We start from the raw sequence: 18,315 nt of genomic DNA, 5'->3' as shown, positions 1-18,315 counted from the left end.
ATGTACAAACACATATGTACTACCCTTGTACAAACTAAGTCATGTAAAAATAATGCTTTCAGAGTTAAAATGACTCAGAGTCATACGGGAAGTATAATAGTGAAAGTTGTGAGCATTCAAAAAAATCACATTAAATAATGGGGCAATATTTACAATACAAAAAGTGCATCATGGAATGCAAAAGCAGAATCTTTAATGGGTGAAGTGAAGGAAAGAAGTTGCTATGGAATGCCAGATTTCGTTAATGGTGGTGGTGGCAGGATTGCTATAATTTTATGATTTTGTATAATTCTGTAAATAAATGAACAGATCTAAATGATGAAGTTGGAAAGGGCAAAATACTATACAGGACTATTGTATAATTGTGTGAAAATGTTCCAGTTTGCTTGGATCACATTCAAAGGCTAATATCCTTTTACTTCAAGGGAATATATATGAGAAAACCTGGACAAGACATTATGGCTTTACTCTCACGTCAAGTTGGTTCCAATCCTATGCACACTCATCTGATAATGAAACCCTTTTGAATAGAAGAAGGGTGCCCAAGATGAGATGGATCTTTGAAAATGTTTTGAACTTTCTTAAGGCAGCAGGAACTATAAAGCTCTTCCAAAGAGGGGAGAGGGCAATCAATGATCTTCTGGGCAATGATATTAACCCTCTGGAGTGCTTTCTTATCTGCCACTGAGCAACTGGCAAACCATACAGAGGTGCATTAAGTTAAGATACTCTCTGTGGTGCAACAGTAGGTCACCAGCAGTTTGACTGATGGTGATTTAACTTAGTTAAATACTTAGCCACAAAGTCTAACTAAAACCTAACATATTTAGCCTTCGAAAGAAAAGAACTAGAAAGTCCAGTTGCCTCCTGAAAAAGCATCTTTGGGACAATCATGACCTGGATGACTGAGAATCTCTACAGACTTCTAACATACCTAACCTAACAACTTAGGTTAATATAATAATATTACATTCTCAGACTATCATGATGGATCATCAAGAAATGAACTCAAGAGTTCTCACTTGAAATAAATGACCAGGCTCACGTTATCCAAATTCAGACACATTATGCAAAGGTTTAGTTCTCTGGAAAGACTCTAATGTTGGGAAAGATGAAAGGAAAGAATAAAAAGGGATGACCAGCAGCAAAGTGGATGGCTTGAGTTACAAAGACGATAATTTACGATTCATTGTTGGGAGACTTGCAAGAACCAGGCTGGGATAGATCCTCATGGAGAAAATCTACGGGGTCTTCAAAAATTGAAAAGGCTTGATAGCAATCACTCAACCAATCAATCTAATAAAACGGCACCGGACCTTCTATTATAAAAGCAAATGGGCGGAAAATAAACCTATAAGCAAAACCAAATCTTTCGACTGCATTTCCCCGCCTCATTGGTGCTCGCTAACTCGATCAAGAGGGAAGCGCCGGACTGACAAATGCTGCTGCAGGTTTGGCGGATCGCAGGATGCGCTCATCCGAAAAAATCGGTTCGGCAGGGAACTCTCCATTCCCACGGCTCGGTGCCGGCTGGCCGTAGCGAAAAGGGCCAAAAAGAGGATCCATCTGGGTGTCTTACAAATGAAGAACAGTACAGGTAGAAGATTTCTCGTGGAAATGGCGCAGTTAAGAGTCATAGAAGAACAAGAGTTGGAAGGTACTTTGGAGGTCATCTAGTCCAACCCCCTGCTCGAGCAGGAGAGTCTATTCCCAAATATTACCTAGGATCGAACTCACAGCTTGCTCAGAAGTTCTAGAAGCGCCGCGCTTGTTTCATCCGAGAGCTGCAGGACAAAGATCCTGAGAGCCGCTTCGGCTACAGCCAAAGCGCTCCCTCCTTGCTGGCTGAGCCCCGGGCTGCCTCTCAAAATGGCTCCTTCGCCTCTCATCCGAGGGAGATGTTCCGTTTCATCGTCTGAACAGCCTAACAAACGAGACCCACCGGCTTCCCTCATCTTCATCACGGTATAGGGCAAGAGGACACTCCGGATCATTAACCCCTTTTGTTGCCCTCTAGTGGCCGCCGGATTTTTTTAAAACTTCGGATCGTTCGCTTTCTCTGAGCCCCACCCCATTCATTTGTATCGACACGCCCTTCACGTTCGGTTGGATGAGTACCGAGGAGTCGCTTCCACTGTAGGTCGCGGGGCCTGGGAGTAGGCGGAACATTAAGCCGGACGTTGGCCAATCCGCAACAGAGGACCTTGACAGCTGCTTTGCTTGGTCCGCCTAAATCTGCATCAGAGCCTGCAGGGCGACTCAGCAGTGACGTAGTTCTGGAATCGGGGTCAGGTAGGCAGCGCTGGAAGAAACAGTGCAGCCAATAGGAAAGTTGTGCGCATGCGTGCCGCTCGCCGTGGCTGTTTGATATCGTTCGGAGAAGGGTCGCTTATTGATTCCGGAAATCGAGATATTTTCCAGCGAAGCTTCTGCTGCTGCAATAAATGCGTTGGTCCTTATGTTCCGGAAGGTTCCGTCTTTTTCTTAAATCTTGCTTTGGTGCATATGCAGAGGGTCTTTTTTTGCTTTCGCTGCTGATTAGCTGTCGCAGCCATGAGTAACCTGTGAGCAGTGTGTTGTTAGTGCCGCTCTGGTCATTTGCACATCGGCTTTGCTTCCAAGCACCGATGGGAATTGTGTTTCAATAACATCTGCCAGCCTTTAATCAATCCTTGGACCTGGCAGCAAAATCCGCCTCTGTACCTTTTAAATTTAGTCTGTGGAGATTCTCACCCAGTGACTTAATAGACTTAAATTCTCTTAAGTTCAGCTTTTCTTCAAAGATCTTATCCTTTTCTGTTTATCTGCCATTGATCATCAACGGATTAAAAAGCACAGTTGAGTTAACCCAATGAATGTTCAGTAAAGAGCTTTTATCAGTTTATCAACTAATGTTAAAAATCAGTTTTGATCTACAAACAGCTTTATTAAAGAAGAATTTGTAGCATGACAGTTGAGACCTAACACATATTGATGAGAGAATCCCAATTACTATGTGATGAAGGAGACTGGCTTCTGGGAAGTCAATTTTGGGAAGAGAGAAAACAACCCTTAAGTGCTTAAATGATGGGAATCTGTTACTAATAAGTCTGCTTCCAACTATATTATTAATGGCCCACAGAGAAAGGTCTGATGTGCAGCCCTCTGGATGGAAGATAGGGAGAAAACAGCCAGATAGGTTTAACATGTGGTCTTAAAGATTCATATTGGATAGGCTTTAAGTGATGGAGTTGGAATTATTCTTGAAAAAGTACTGGCAGGAGTGAAATTATATAAATACAGTAAGGAACATCTTTTTTGTCAATATGATGCTAAAAGATTTGAGACCAGCTGGGATTTTTGAGCCCCTTTCTGCTAACTTTTGTGCTGCTATTATTTTTATTGTACTAATGTCTACTATTTTTCAGGTTAAAGCATCCACTTAATTTTACATAAGTCCTCTTTCAATGGCACATATCAGTATCAACCAATATTTGCAGCAGGTAATTGATAAATCTAATTTGAAAAAATAACCATCATTTTGGTATACTTTGAAAAATTATTCTAATTCAGCTAGAACCTCTCCAAATCTAATAATGCTCTGTTGAATGAAAATAGAAGCATTTTGCTATCAATAATTGCATAAGATTACTTTAAAAATAACTTTAAATTAGTCATATCTTTTTCTTATTTCATTGCTATTTTTGCTACTTTTAGTTACAAAGAAATGAGACTTGTACCAAGGTCCAGCTTTATTCCTTCCTGATTCTGGGAGGTTGTCCATAGTATAAAAATTGTATGGGCAGCATGTGATTTCCAGATGTTCATGGACTCCAGTTCCAATGATCAGTGGTGAGAACTGTATTCAGCAATATCTGGAAGGTCATATGGTACTCCCTATTGCTGGGCACTAAGATGATCATAATCAAAACTAGCAAAAGTTAATACAATTTTCTTACTGGTCCTCTAATACTAAATTTACATGGTTTTCTTTCACAGGTACTGGAATCTATTGATGGCAAAGATGGATTGTTTTGTGCAGAATTAGTGTCATTTAAACATCCTCATGTTGCAAATCCTAGACTGCAGGTAACACATTTGGACTGCAATCCTGTAAATGTATTGAAATTCTGTTGAACTCATTAAAGGAACATGACCTATTTATTTTAGAATAGAAATATATAGGATTGTCAGAGAGCCATAATTAGAGTCATGGAAAATACTTTAAAATACATTTTGAACTTTGATTTATTGTAGATTCCATGCCTAGAAGGTATTGCAATGTTTACTTACGTTTTTAATGACAAGGAGTTATCTCCTTGTACTTGCTCAATATAAAAGGTGTATTCAACAATCTTCCTACAGAACTGGTTTGCCATCTTTTAAAGAAAAGGTTGGACATCCACTTCTGAAAGGTTTAACTCATTTTTAGCCCTCTGGTTTTGGACTTCCCTAAAGTCCCCTCCCTGGCTTGGTAAAGCTACCTCCCGAAGACGTCTGAAGCGGTGGTCTAAAATGGCCACCCTGAAAGGGAAGAGTAAACTGGAATAAGATTGCGCAGGAGAGAGAAAGGAATGGACATCAGGAGAAATGGGAGGTTATAATTAAAGGTACCTCAGGATTAATTTTTAAGAATTTTTTAAAACGGACATTAAGCGGTGAAGAGAAAGGAGAAAAAAAAAAGTGAATTGTTTTTTGATAACAGTGGGGCTTTGAACCGGAAAAGGTAGAAGCTAGAAGAAGAAATCATTTAACTAATTTGGATCCATTGGATTTGATTTTTTTTGGAAAACTGTGGTTTAAAAAGCCCCGAACAGAGGGGAAAAAAGGGTGAAGATTTGTTATGATAAAGAGTGCCATTGAATGGTTAAAGTTAATTTGTTTTGTTACTGAAAGATTATGCTTCTAAAGAATCTTAAGGTACATTGATACAATATAACAAGATCTTTGAAAAAATGAAACTTTGAAACAAAAAGAAAAGCAGGAAGATTCTGCCCTCAGATTAATTGTTGATTTTGGCTGGACTTGGATTTGGACTAGTTATGAACTTAAAATTTGAGAGGAATAAAACAAAAGCTGGTGGAAACTAACCTCATAGACACGGTTTGGATTAAATTACTAGACAAAAACATATAAAATGGCGATATCTCTTCTGGAATTAAAGATGGAACTTAGAAACATGAAAGAAATATTACAAGAACGAGGTGAATACTTTAAAACGAGATCTTAGAATATGAATAACAAAGACAACTAAGACAAAAGATGGAAGATGAGGTGGAGCTGACTACAGAAGAGGCCATTTTTAACTATCATCGGGAACAAAGAATTCTGAAAGGAGGAGAAGAGTGGGAAATAAAAATATGAGACATAAGAAGTTAGATAAAAAAGGGAATATCTGTAAAATTAAAAAAGGTAAACAGAAACAGCAGAAAATTGAAGGGTGGAAGGAAGGAAACGGAGGGGGATAAAAACGAGTGGCAGAATAAAAGAAAGAATGAAAGGGAAAAGAAGTGATAAAAAGCAGGATTTGGAAACAAAGAAATAGGGGAATTGTAAAAAACTGAAAAAGAATTGTTTATTTAGAATGCATAAAGACAATGGCTAATATTTTAAAAGGGGATTCTGCAAGGTGAGGAGGGGTAGTTTAAATATACTAAAAGTTATGAATATTGAAATTCTAAATCATTTTTATGAATTTAAAAAGGGGGAAAATGATGCAGAATCTGATTTATATTTGCTATGTAGTTTTAAAAGGATTATTAATTTCAATTTTCTAGGTAATAAAGGTTAATTATTAATTGAGATTAAAAGGAGATAATTAGTGAATATGTAAATTTTAGAGGTGGCACACTTAAAATTGATAATTTAAGGGGGAAACTAATTTTATTGAATGTATTAAATTAGATTTTATGAATGGATATAATAAGAATATGTGATGAAATATGCAAATATGACAGTTAAAAGTATTAAAGTATAACAACTGTGAAGATATATGAAATATAGATGAATTAAATAAAGAGGCAAGAATTTGGAATAATATAATAAAGTAGAAAATGTATAAAAGTATTGTTAGGATAAGAAGTTGAATATAAAAATTGAATATGTAATTATGGTCATGTTTGTATGTAAAGATGAACCTGTAATCACGCTGTTCACTAAAAAGAGATGTTTTTAAAATGTGGAAAACTGAAATAAAACTTTTCTTAAAAAAAATGAAAGGTTTAACTCATTTTTCTATGTATTGCAAAGAATTGGAATAAATAATTTTGTGGTTCCTTTTAACTCCAGAATTCTGTGATTCTAAAATCAGTATATGATAGTCTTTTTAATAGTCAGCTAGTAGATTAAATGTTGTCCCATGCAAGGATTTGGTTTAGCGTGCATCATCGTATGTTAAGTTTTTCAAACCAAATTGCCTTCTGAGCTACTTTTTTTTCCTTTTTTAATTTGCATGTATGATTTATCCTTGTTATAAATTGTGAACCTTAGTCACACTTGAATCTGATTCAAATGACAACGACTCCTTTCTACCATACTATATGTCATTGACTGAAAGAACAATGACAGTGTAAATACTTTTAAGTCTTCTAAAAAATGAAATTTGGCCAGGCAGTTTACTTATAAAGTTATTTATGTTATTTATTCTGTAATTAGAGAAAAAGGCATAGGCCATTAAGGTGCACTTCTTCAGCTTCACAATTTTTGTCAAACTGTTTTGTGGGCAACAAGGCCTTATTTTTGCCTCTGGTCTCTATTTTATAACTAGCTTTCATCTCCAGAAGAAAAATGTCAACAAGTACTGGAACCACCTTATGATGAGATGTTTGCTGCTCATTTAAGGTAAAACTGGGTGGGATAAGATGCACCTTGGAGCATAGTGCAGTTACTTTCAAGTATTCCAAATAATCCCAAATAGCACCTTGTGCTAATAATAATTAATATCTTGGCAATTATTCTGAAAGCGTAGAAGTGGCTGAAAGGATGTAAAAGAATACAGTTATTTTTTTAAACAGTTATTCCATAAAAATGGACATTTGCATAGAACTGTACCTGAAAAATTCTAAAGTAGAAAAATAAAACCTTCAAAATATATCAGAAGAAAACACTCTGCTCAAGTGCCCTTTTTAGCAAATGAAATTAGCTATTGTTTGTTGCCCTTTAAGAAGTCTGATATTTAAGTTGCAAGACATGTATACTAAGAAGCATGAAGTAGAATTGGATTTACTGATGAAAAACATGGTTAAGATTTATTAAATTGAAATAAAGAGAATATAACCCAACTTAGTTTTGGTTATTATTTAAAATTCATGTTTCATTTTTCTTAATAGATGTACTTACGCAGTTGCCAACCATGACTTTGTAGAAGCATACAAATGCCAAACAGTTGTAGTACAATATCCTTTATCATTTGCTCTTTTGAAAATCTACAGTGGAATTTGGAGTTAAGCTTTCAGTACAAACTACAGAATTATCAATGTTGGGTTAAGGACCAAGTAAATGTTTGATCTACTACTTAGACTCAGGGTCTATCTTTACTATAAACAAGGTCAACTATACTGTAATTGGATGTAAATATTGAAAAAAATCTGGTTTTGTTAGATTGCTGGGCAATCTAATGGGGATGCTGATTATACATAGCACACCCAATGTAAAGAATCTTCATGCCTGGCTTTTATAATCAATGGGTTTGCATTTTTAGATAAGGAGGATGTTAACGTTTGGTAATTATTAGCATAATGTAATAGTTGTGGCCTCCTCTGATCAAAGTGTTTCTATCATTCACGTCTTGTGAATGTCCATATTAAACCATACACATTCTTGCCTTTTTATATTGGTCTTAAACTGTGGGTTCACACTTAGAGCTGTGTCACTAAAATTCCATTTTTAATGAATCATATTTCATCAAATTTCCTTATACTCTCTACATCTTTCCTGAGAGCTTTTCAAGCACACAAAGAAGAAAACTGGTAAGTACCTGATTGACATAAATCTATATCTCAAAATATAAATGAACTAGCCTGATGAGAAATATTCCATTTTACGTAGGTAGATAGGGGATAACCCATTTCAATATCTCAAATATTCCCCAACTTTGAAGATAAATGGAAGCAAAGTGATCTCTTGGACCAGAAATAGCAATTGGTCATACATAGAGAATGGCATGGAGACCGAAAAAAGATAGAAAGACAACTAAATCAAAATTTGATTTTATTTGCATTAAGCTAGCCTTTTCCTATGATTTTCAGCCATTTGACTATCTTCAATAAATACTAAAAATAGACCGTAGAAAGATTTCAAACAGGCCTCATTTATCCTGGGTAAATGTGGGCTTGGATATTGGAGTACTTTTTCTATGTTCCTGAATATTTGGGGAAATAAAGGAATTCATTAGAAACTGTAAAATTTCATTGTCCGTGTTACAATAATAAATATAAAATATGTTTTGTTGCTATGTTTAAAAGTATGCAGCAGATTATTTTTCAAGATTAACCGTATGTTGAATTTTCATTTGCCAGGGCTTTGCCTATTATGTATGCAGTGGCACTTGATCTTCGAATTTTTGCCAACAGTGTAAGTATTCCCGCTTAGGCCAAAATTAATAGATGCTGAAGGAATGAAAGATATTGGGATGGACTGGGTAACAAATTGAGATGCTCTGCGCTTGGCCTGAAACATATTCAGGAATACACAAAGCTATTTGCTTACTTGGGTATACACTGTATCTAAATATCTGTGTGTATGTATTGTGTCCCAACTTAGTGATTAGAAGGCTTAAGTGTGATTGTATCTCGCTGTTGTGTCATGATAGGCTGATCAACAACTGGCAAAGAAAGGCAAAGGCAAGATTGGTGACATGTTAGAAAAAGCAGCTGAACTTCTTATGAGTTGTTTCCGTGTATGTGCAAGCGACACGTGAGTATATCCTTAGTCCTAGGTTAAATTGTTTGGAAGTGTAGATTACATTTTTTTTTATAGTTTGTAAACTGGTCTGTACGCTTGTTATATGTCAGACTTGGGAGACAATTGACCATAAGTTGGATTCGGAATTCTTTGAGAGCTGTATTGTGGCAAATCATTAATCATATTTTCCCAAAGACAAAGTTTCCTCAATCTTAAGATTTGAATCCATTGGGTTGAAAATTAATGTAAATATTAATTTATCAACAAATGCCTCAATTGAAACTGGCCTTCATAGCATTTATATTATTTATTTATTATGATTTTATTTATTAGAATTTTATGCAATCCATATCCCCTATAAAAGTGACTCTTATATATGCCACTTTGGATCTGATGAGCTCAGTAGAATGTTTCTGAATACGTGCAAAGAGGATTATGATGTTAGTACAGACTGCGGTTATGATTTTGGTATGCAAAAACACTAGGAATGTGGCTCAAAGCCTAATATGCGTGTTTTAAGGATAAATTTTGATTTTGATCATTTTTGTAATGTTTGTTATAGTCGAGCCAGCATTGAGGATTCAAAAAAGTGGGGCATGTTGTTTCTGGTGAATCAACTATTTAAAATATATTTTAAGGTATGATATGAACCTTGAAAACCTTATCATGAATTATTTCTTTTTAACTGCAGATTGTTGTCACACATGTAGCTTCCCCTCTGCTAACATTGTTACTCTTTCCAGATCAATAAACTTCACCTATGTAAACCATTGATAAGAGCAATTGATAGCTCAAACCTTAAAGATGAATATAGTATGGCACAAAGAGTTACATACAGGTATTATGTTGGAAGGAAGGCCATGTTTGATAGTGATTTTAAACAAGGTATTTATCATATTGATATAATTGATGGGGGTTTTTTGCTATGAACTTTTACATATTAGTACATTTAAAAAGTTGGTTTGATGTTTGATTCCAGTATCATACAGATACTACAGGTTACAAATATATGACTCATCTTAATTCATTGTCAGTACAAATTATTGAAATTAAATTGCTAATTTCATTAAACTGTATGGAGAGAACATCATTTCTATTATTTGGAAAGTCCAACACTTTGTGGATTCTCCTGGTTTTTCTATTTCCTTTCCCATTTTGCTACTCCTTCCACCCATTTGTATCTAGCTAGTATTTCTACATTGATGTTCTCACTTGTCATATATGTTGAATTAATTTCATTGATGCTACTGATGATTCCTCATTGACCACAATTAACCTCTAACCTGAGAGATGAATATCTGTAGAAGCTTAGTGGAAAGAGGAGCATGTGAGATCCTTTCTGTGATTGTAATATAAGGCAATCTTAACATCAAATTCAGAAGCATAAAATAGTTTTATATTCTCATGTTTTGAGGTGCGCCTTGTGATTGAAAAATGGATGTCATTTTGTTTCTTATTTCCAGAGTTAAAAGTAGAGTGTGGGAAAATTGGAATTGCCTGTTTCAGGTTAAACCAAATTCATAAATTAGGTTGATAAAAAACTAAGTGTTCCTTTCTACTTTGAGCACTGCCTTGTTTTCAAAATGCTTAAGTTTCTGACAAAGATTGGGAGGTTGACATTTGTTGTTCTTCAGAAAACTGTTGTAGCAAAATTCAGGAGTAAGTATGATTTGGGAGAACCATTCTATTAAACTTGAGTATTTGTACAAATCACTATTGAGAATAATCATTGTGGTCTTTTTCTCTAATACATGCGGGCTGGGGGATTCTGGGAATTGAAGTTCTCCCTCTTAAAATGGCCAACACTGAGATACATTGCTCTTAATGTACATAATGTATACTGAAATCTCAGCTGATTTTATTTTTGCTTTGATAATGTCATAAAAAACATATGTTGAAGAGCTAGATTTTACACTGTAACATGATATATGCAATCTTCCAGAGGACTGGCTGTGGAGCCACATTTGGAAAAATTGCTAAAAATTATTGTGGATAAACTCACCATAATTTATTTTTAGTACAAATTCTTGAAATAGATAAATTACTAATTTCATTAAACTGGGAGGCAGGGAGCATTATTTCCTATGATTGTTTAGAAGGTCCAACATGTTGTGGATTCTCCTGATTTTTTCTACTTTTTCCACTACTTTCCACTATTTGCTCCTGGTCTATGCCGATGAGTTATGGTGTTCCTTCTCTTTGTCTTCTTGCAGCTGAAGAGTATCTGTCTTTTGCCTTTGAGCACTGTCACCGGTCTAGTCAGAAAAACAAAAGGATGATATTGATTTATTTGCTGCCAGTGAAAATGTTACTGGTGAGTGGCATTTGAATGTCTCCTCCAGGAGAAATTCCGAACTTTGATGAATAGTGAAAGAATTTGGAATTATGAGAATATATGTCCCGGATAGTCTCAAATTAGCTGTTGGCCTGCCCCTTTCATCCATTCTATCTTCTATTCAAGTTTTGTCATTTTTCTGGGCAGGTGAACACATTTCTTCAAAGCGTGGACTGGCAACTCTCTTTTTAAAGAAAGACTTGGAGTTCATTCAGTGTAATGGAAGAAGCTGGCACTTTGCTTTGTAGCATGCTGGGGTTCCTATTTTTATTTTTGCCAACACTGAACTGTTGGAAAGAAATTATATAAAGAGCTCAGCTTGCCTCTTTGTTTGGCAACAGAATCACTCTATAAAAATTACACAAAAAGGGACAAATTTGGAAGTCAGGAGAAAGTTAGTGTTCAGAAATCGTCCAGAGCTGCCTTGGAACTGTAGGAAAAAAACCAACCATGTGGGAAGGCTTGTAGGACATGGCTCTGAATGCTACTGATTTCACTCCTCTAAGCCCACTTTCCTCCTCCTCCATCATCATGTGATCCAGAGTTGAGTATATGCAGCTCACATATACACAAACACAAATGCAGTTTAAGGGGAGAGCAGAAATACAGTTGCAACTTGTTAATTCATTACCCAGACAAAAATACAAATGCTTCTAAGGCTACTTCTGGTAAAGGGGCTTAAGAGATTTTCAGAAGTCACACATTCATTCTCTACCTTGTTTAAATGAAAATGAATGTTAATGTAAAAATGATATGTATTTTGATGGATATCAAGTTAGGTATCAGCAGATTAGAATCTCTGGTCTTAAAGTATGTTCTGGTACTTAAAAAAGAATTGGGGAATGAGTCCTTTCTTGGCCAGAGATTTATGGAGTTGCCCATCATAGGTATAGTTTATGGAAGACATGTAGTATTTGGGACCCACTAGGCATATAAAATCATAAGCTGTACACTTGTTACACAGCTTTTTGTGTTTTGTAGCTCCAAATAGTCAAGGAAAACTTGAAACTGGATTGAGAACATAGTATGACATCAGATGTAGGTTGAGAATGACAACCTGGATTCCAGAGACCCAGAATCATTAATGAATTTCCTAAATTGCTTAGTTGGAACTTCTGTGCAAGCACTTAAGAATAAAGTGCTAACTTCTACATGAGGCAGGAACTGTAGTTCAAGCTTTAGAACACAGGAAAAGGAGAAAGAGCAGTTCTTTAGTTTGTTGTTGTTAGTCGCAATTGCTAAATGCAAAACTCCAAATCCAATGGAAAGTGACTGCTGTCAATAGATTCTTTTTGCTAGATTCAGAATTGGTCTTTCAAATTGGTCTTTCTGTTCAAAAATGGCTTGACCCAGTTTGGGATCCCATTAGGATCCTTCCAACATATGCTGGATACATATGATGGATATGATTTGGGTAATAGATAGCCAAAAATAATCTCTTTTGTGCTAGGAGATTAGCTATGATGATAATTAGCAGAACTACTCATGACTCTAGCTTTAGGAAAAAAACTGATTATTGGTACTTCTAATTTTTGGCATTGAGTTTAAAATTATGCTTGGATTTTCAGGGCCATATGCCAATGGTCCAGCTTTTAAAAAAGTATGACCTCATGCAGTTTGCAGAAGTTACAAAAGCTGTGAGGTAAGTTTCATTTATGGAACTACATACTTATAATTCTATTAATGTAGCAAGATTGCAAACTATTATTTATCTTACAATGTAGATAACACGAACTGTTGAATGTTGCTTTGCTAATGAAATAATGACAATTGTAATGCAGATTAAACTAACAGTCTCTTCTCCCCAGGAAATAGATGGAACACCCCAACTATAACTACATTTGAGCTGCAACTCTGCTTGCTTTGTACTAATGTCCTGCCATTGCAGTCTCACCCTTTGCAAATTCGGTCCCAGAATCCCAAAAGTTGCCAATTCATTTGCTCAATATTGGTATCTCTAAATATCGGTTTAGTGTAATATGTACAAGCAGAAACATCCCAGGCAAAGTCTTGGCTTATGGACATTCTCATTCCTCCTCCATGAAACCAGGAGGAAAAAGAAAGTAAAATTCTGTTTTACTTTGACTAGACCTCTTCTTTCATATAAACTAGAATATTAATTTACTAATTTGGTCTGGTTTTGTAAACTGGTTGTTAATTTCTGTCTGGGCTACTTTCTGAGGAATATCATGCTGTTGTTGCTAGTTAGTTCGATTTCCAGGCAATCGAATGCTATAGCTGTTGTATCCCCTCTCTTGAAGCAGGATGGCTGCTTGCAATGGGAAGTTAGTAGTAGTGTGTACTATGGAGTAATGATGCTTTCATTAGATTATGAAAGAGTTTTGGGGCCTTTATAGTTTAATGTAGAGAATCAGGGTGGGCCGAAGTAATTGACAGACCACTTATCAGTAATAATAGTTGCTTAATTGAGATAATATCTCTGTGTAAGCCAGGCAAGTAAAGATTGAACAAGACTATAACTCTTGGACTGTTAGATTAGAATTCCACATTTTCCAGTAATACTATGTCAGGTTAAAGTTGAACAGAGTTTTTGTTTACTCTTCCTCTTGGCTGTGGGGGAAAGGCTAAGATACTGGAAAAGTCAAATAAATAGACGACTTCTTATGAAGCTACTTGTTGCTCATCACTCAGTATATGATTATGCACCCCAAGTTATACGTAGATACAGTCACTGAATGTTCAAAACTTTTATTTTTTAAATTCCTTTAGTGAAGGGAACCTTCTTTTATTAAATGAAGCTCTGGCAAAACATGAGACGTTTTTCATTCGCTGTGGTATCTTCCTTATTCTTGAGAAGTTGAAAATCATCACCTACAGAAATCTCTTCAAGAAAGTGTAAGTTTCATTTATATTGCTTGATGCGGCTAAGGTGTCATGACAGTAGGGAAAAAGTCAGATCAATCAGAATTACAAGTAGTCCTTGATTTATGATAACAGTTGAGCCCAACATTTCTGTTAAATGAGATATTTGTTAAGTGAGTTTTGCAACACTTTCTGGCCACAGATGTTAAATGAATCACTGCAGGTGTTAAATTAGTAACACAGTTGTTAAGTGAACCTGGCTTCCCCATTGCCTTTGCTTGTCAGAAGGTTGCAAAAGGCTGGTCACATGATCTCAAGCCACTGCAACCGTCATAAATATGAGTCAATTGCCAAGTATCTGAATTTTGATCACATGAACATGGGGATATTGCAATGGTGTAAGTGTGAAAAACAGTCACAAGTGACTTTTTTAGTGCCATTGTAATTTGAACAGTCACTAAATGAATTGTTGTAAGCCCACGACTATTTGTATATTATTTATTTTCTCTTTATCGTAAGGAGTACTTTTTGAAATGGCAAGTTTGCACTAGTTGAGCAAAGGACGTCTGGCTTTTGACTATCTTCCTAAGTGGAAATTTCTGCTAGTAAAATCTTTTAATCAGTAATATGTTTGCTAGAAGCATCTGGAATCTTTTGTTTTAAATGTAAAAACCATGATTTAGATTTTCAGAGATTTGCCTGATATTCTAAATATCTGGCAAGAGAAAAATTGTCCCTGTGTATTTTTTTAAAAAAGAAAGGTCTTTGAAATGGGAATTGGAAAGCTTTCTTTTCTGACTGCAGTAACTATACAGACCAGCCGAGAAATGTCATATTCAAGGAATAAAGAGAATTGTGTGGTTTATATAAACTTTATATTCTGTTTTGATTCAGCATTTATAGTTATTAATAGAAATAATGCTTTATATGAGTTGAGTTATTCTGGAATAAGCAGACTTGCTTTTTTGGGTTAACCCTAATCTATTAGTAAAATATCAAGATTCTCTTTCATTTCCCCAATAAAGTAATAATAGGACAGTTGGGTTCCAAATATTTGGGACTAGCCAAATATTAGGGACTAACTAAATCAGGGGTCTCCAACCTTGGCAACAGCTGGCTGAGGAACTCTGGGAGTTGAAGTCCACAAGCCTTAAAGTTGCCAAGGTTGGAGACCCCTGAACTAGATAACTCATGTCCATTGGGTCATCCTTTCAGATATATTTCCTTACCAAAACGGAGAATGTAAGTACAAATCTGTCACCGTGTTCCTGTCAGCAGCCATGATCCCCATCAACTTTCTCCCTATAAGCTTCTCAGGCTTCCCCGTTGACTGGTGGGAAAGTGTCAGGGAATGTTGTAAATGAGGATCATGTAACCATGGCAGCAGAGCAGTGGCACTGAACAGCAGCTCTGAACAGCAGTTGTGCTGACACGGCAAGAACTTTACAAAATTTCATTGCTATGGGAATAATGGGTCCTCCTCACATTCTAGGAGTTAACTCCTTTGAGGTACCTTAGTTGAAATGGTTTTCCCCTATGATGCACTGTTTATCCCAGTTAAAGGTTACGTGTGTGGGTGGGTGTTTGTGTTTGTGTGTGTACATATACATATACACATGCATACATACACACACAAAGTGTAACATTTTACTACAGTCCTTTACCTGCTAGTTTGCAGTAGTCCCCTTCAACTCCAAGTCTTAACCAAAATAAAATTTGACTGGATCCTCCAGACTATGTGGCGGAATCTTTTCTCAGAAAAGTGAAATACGTAGATGTTTCCATTTACAGAAATATGAGTAGGCAACGAGGGGATAGATCTGGAGATTGAGGCCTAGACTAGGTTGGAATTACTACCAGTAGTAGCAACTGTGATGTTTTTTCCCCCTTTCCTTCAGATATTTGTTACTTAAAACTCACCAGCTAGCTCTAGATGCCTTTCTGGTTGCCCTGAAATTCATGAAAGTCACTGATGTTGATATTGATGAAGTCCAGTGCATTTTGGCTAATCTCATTTACATGGTAAGTGTTGGCATTCATAACATGGCATGGATAAAAACATTTGCTGTGTTGTAGGCTGTTTCTTCAACAATACGGCCTCCCCCAATAGGAAGTCCCAGCATGTTTTATAGGCATGAAATGAAATTAAGACCCTTCCCCCAAATTAAGGCCTATATTAAAACATGCGAAATGGGGGGAATGGGGGGGGTTGCCATTAGGAAGCACTTTTGTTGCACACCCAGACATTGTGCTGCCTGCGTTGACCCCGATACGAAGTGTCCCACCAACACCGAGGTCAACATCCAAGCCGTCACCGCCCACCCAAAGATGCAAGGGGGGGGGGGAATTAAGTCACCCCTGCAAAGACGGCCTAGCCATTTTTTCGGGTCTCAAAAAAAAAAAAGACCCGGCCTTATTATATGAGAAACACGGTACTAATACTGATACTATACTAACGGTATCTCTGGCCAACTGCTTAAAGACTGTGCTGATTAGTTGTCTGGAGTCTTTACCAGGATCTTCAATCGGTCTTTATCCCAGTCCACTATTCCATCTTGTTTGAAGGCTTCCAGCATTGTTCCACTGCCAAAGAAGTTCCCTATCAATAACCTCAACGATTACAGACCAGTGGCACTCACTCCTATCATCATGAAGTGCTTTGAGAAATTGGTCTGCCGGCACATCATTTCTGATCTTCCACATACATTTGATAAACACCAGTTTACATACAGAAAAAATAGATCTACAGAGGACACTATAGCCATCACTCTTCATACTGCTTCGACTCATCTAGAACAGCCGTGGGGCGATGTGAGGATGCTTTTTGAGGATTTTAGTTCTGCATTTAACACAATTCTTCCACATAGACGAGTGTCTAAACTTCTAGACCTTGGACTTTCTAATTCAGTCTGCCTTTGGATTATGGATTTCCTGTTTGGCCGCTCACAGAGGGTCAGATTAGGTACTCATACCTCTTCAGCCCTTATTTTTAACACTGGTACACCACAGGGTTTCGTGTTGAGTCCCTTACTCTATACTCTTTATATGCATGACTGCAGCCCTTGCTTATCAATGGAGACCGAGTGGAGCAAGTGGCCAGTTTTAAGTTTCTGGGTGTTACCATAAAAGAGGACCTGACCTAGGGTGCCCACATTGCAGCCCAATTCCACATTGCAGTACAAGTGAACTGTGCCAATTGCACAGTGGCAGATAGAAAAGCACTCCAGAGGGTTAATGTCATTGCCCAGAAGATCATTGGTTGCCCTCTCCCCTCTTTGGAAGAGCTTTATAGCTCCCGCTGCCTTAAGAAGTTCAAAACATTCTCAAAGATCCATCTTATCCTGGGAACCCTTTTTTTGAACTATTACCATATGGCAGACAGTACAGAATAATAAAAACAAGGACAAATAGGCTGAAAAACAGCTTCTATCCCAGAGCAATAGCTCTTTTGAATTCTGCTGTATAGTTCAGTGTTGGTGTGGTTTCAGGGGTTTTCGGTTCAATTTGTGAAGGGTGAAGGATGTTTGTGTTTATTTTCATGGTCATGGTCATGATATGCACTGAAGATGGTGTTTGATTTCGTTGTACGAGGTGCAGTAACAAAGTAAACTATACTATACTATAGTATACTACACTACACTACACTATACTGCTCTGATCTGTAAATTAATCTTTCAAAAATGGCATACTTTGAAAAAAATATACATAAATAAATATTCTAAATTTGCCAGACTGATGGCTGTGGGTTTTTCTTCCCAAACCAGGGTCATATTAAGGGCTATATCTCTCATCAGCATCAGAAGCTTGTTGTCAGCAAGCAAAATCCTTTCCCTCCACTTTCTACTGTCTGCTGAACTGAGGAATGTTGCTCCTGGACGGGGATTATGATTGGAGGAGCCCTCTTTAAAAGGCGGGACAGTATTGCATTTAAGAGGAAGAGATGGAGAACTAAGAGGGACATGCTGAAGAGATTGCTGCAGCAGAGAAGAGAATGAATGGGCCATTCACTACTTTCTTCCACTCAAAGGAAATGACTATGATCCCCTCTCGGTAATCTTCAGAACCATCTTCTGGAAGGCAATTTTCAGAATAGGTACAGAATGAACTATGTATTGTTCCCTCAGAACCTTTTTGTAGATTTTTCTTGATAAAAATCCCAAATTAAATAAACAGCATTATATTCTGTTGATAACCTCTGGTGAATTCTGTGTTCATAAACGTGACCATAATTGATGTTTTCAATTTTAATATTGCTATTTTTTTTTTAAATGTAATGA

At 36.7% G+C, this 18,315-nt stretch overlaps 1 protein-coding gene across 3 annotated transcripts; it reads left to right on the top strand.

The window, feature by feature from the left end:
- Window positions 1-1,411: 1,411 nt before the first annotated feature.
- On the top strand, window positions 1,412-18,230 carry PCID2 (PCI domain containing 2). Of its 3 annotated transcripts, none has more exons than XM_087918869.1 (15): window positions 1,412-2,292; window positions 3,408-3,482; window positions 3,979-4,068; window positions 6,746-6,819; window positions 7,308-7,375; window positions 7,907-7,946; window positions 8,496-8,550; window positions 8,789-8,892; window positions 9,443-9,518; window positions 9,624-9,765; window positions 11,094-11,194; window positions 12,784-12,857; window positions 13,946-14,071; window positions 15,937-16,060; window positions 17,803-18,230. In XM_087918869.1, the coding sequence occupies exons 2-15, from the start codon at window positions 3,447-3,449 to the stop codon at window positions 17,890-17,892; spliced, it is 1,200 nt and encodes a 399-aa protein (XP_087774995.1). In that variant the 5' UTR covers window positions 1,412-2,292; window positions 3,408-3,446; the 3' UTR covers window positions 17,893-18,230. The 3 variants fall into 3 exon arrangements, with proteins under 3 accessions (XP_087774995.1, XP_087774994.1, XP_087774996.1); XM_087918868.1 differs by having other exon boundaries at window positions 1,412-2,470; XM_087918870.1 differs by lacking the exons at window positions 13,946-14,071; window positions 15,937-16,060 and having other exon boundaries at window positions 1,412-2,470.
- Window positions 18,231-18,315: the final 85 nt, after the last annotated feature.

Source organism: Pseudonaja textilis, unplaced genomic scaffold (genome assembly GCF_049901715.1).
Source record: "Pseudonaja textilis isolate UNSWEBS1 unplaced genomic scaffold, rPseTex1.2 PTEXCTG97, whole genome shotgun sequence".
NCBI lineage: Eukaryota > Metazoa > Chordata > Lepidosauria > Squamata > Elapidae > Pseudonaja > Pseudonaja textilis.
Note: the sequence above shows the minus strand (reverse complement) of the source record. Positions and strands in the feature narration are given on the sequence as shown.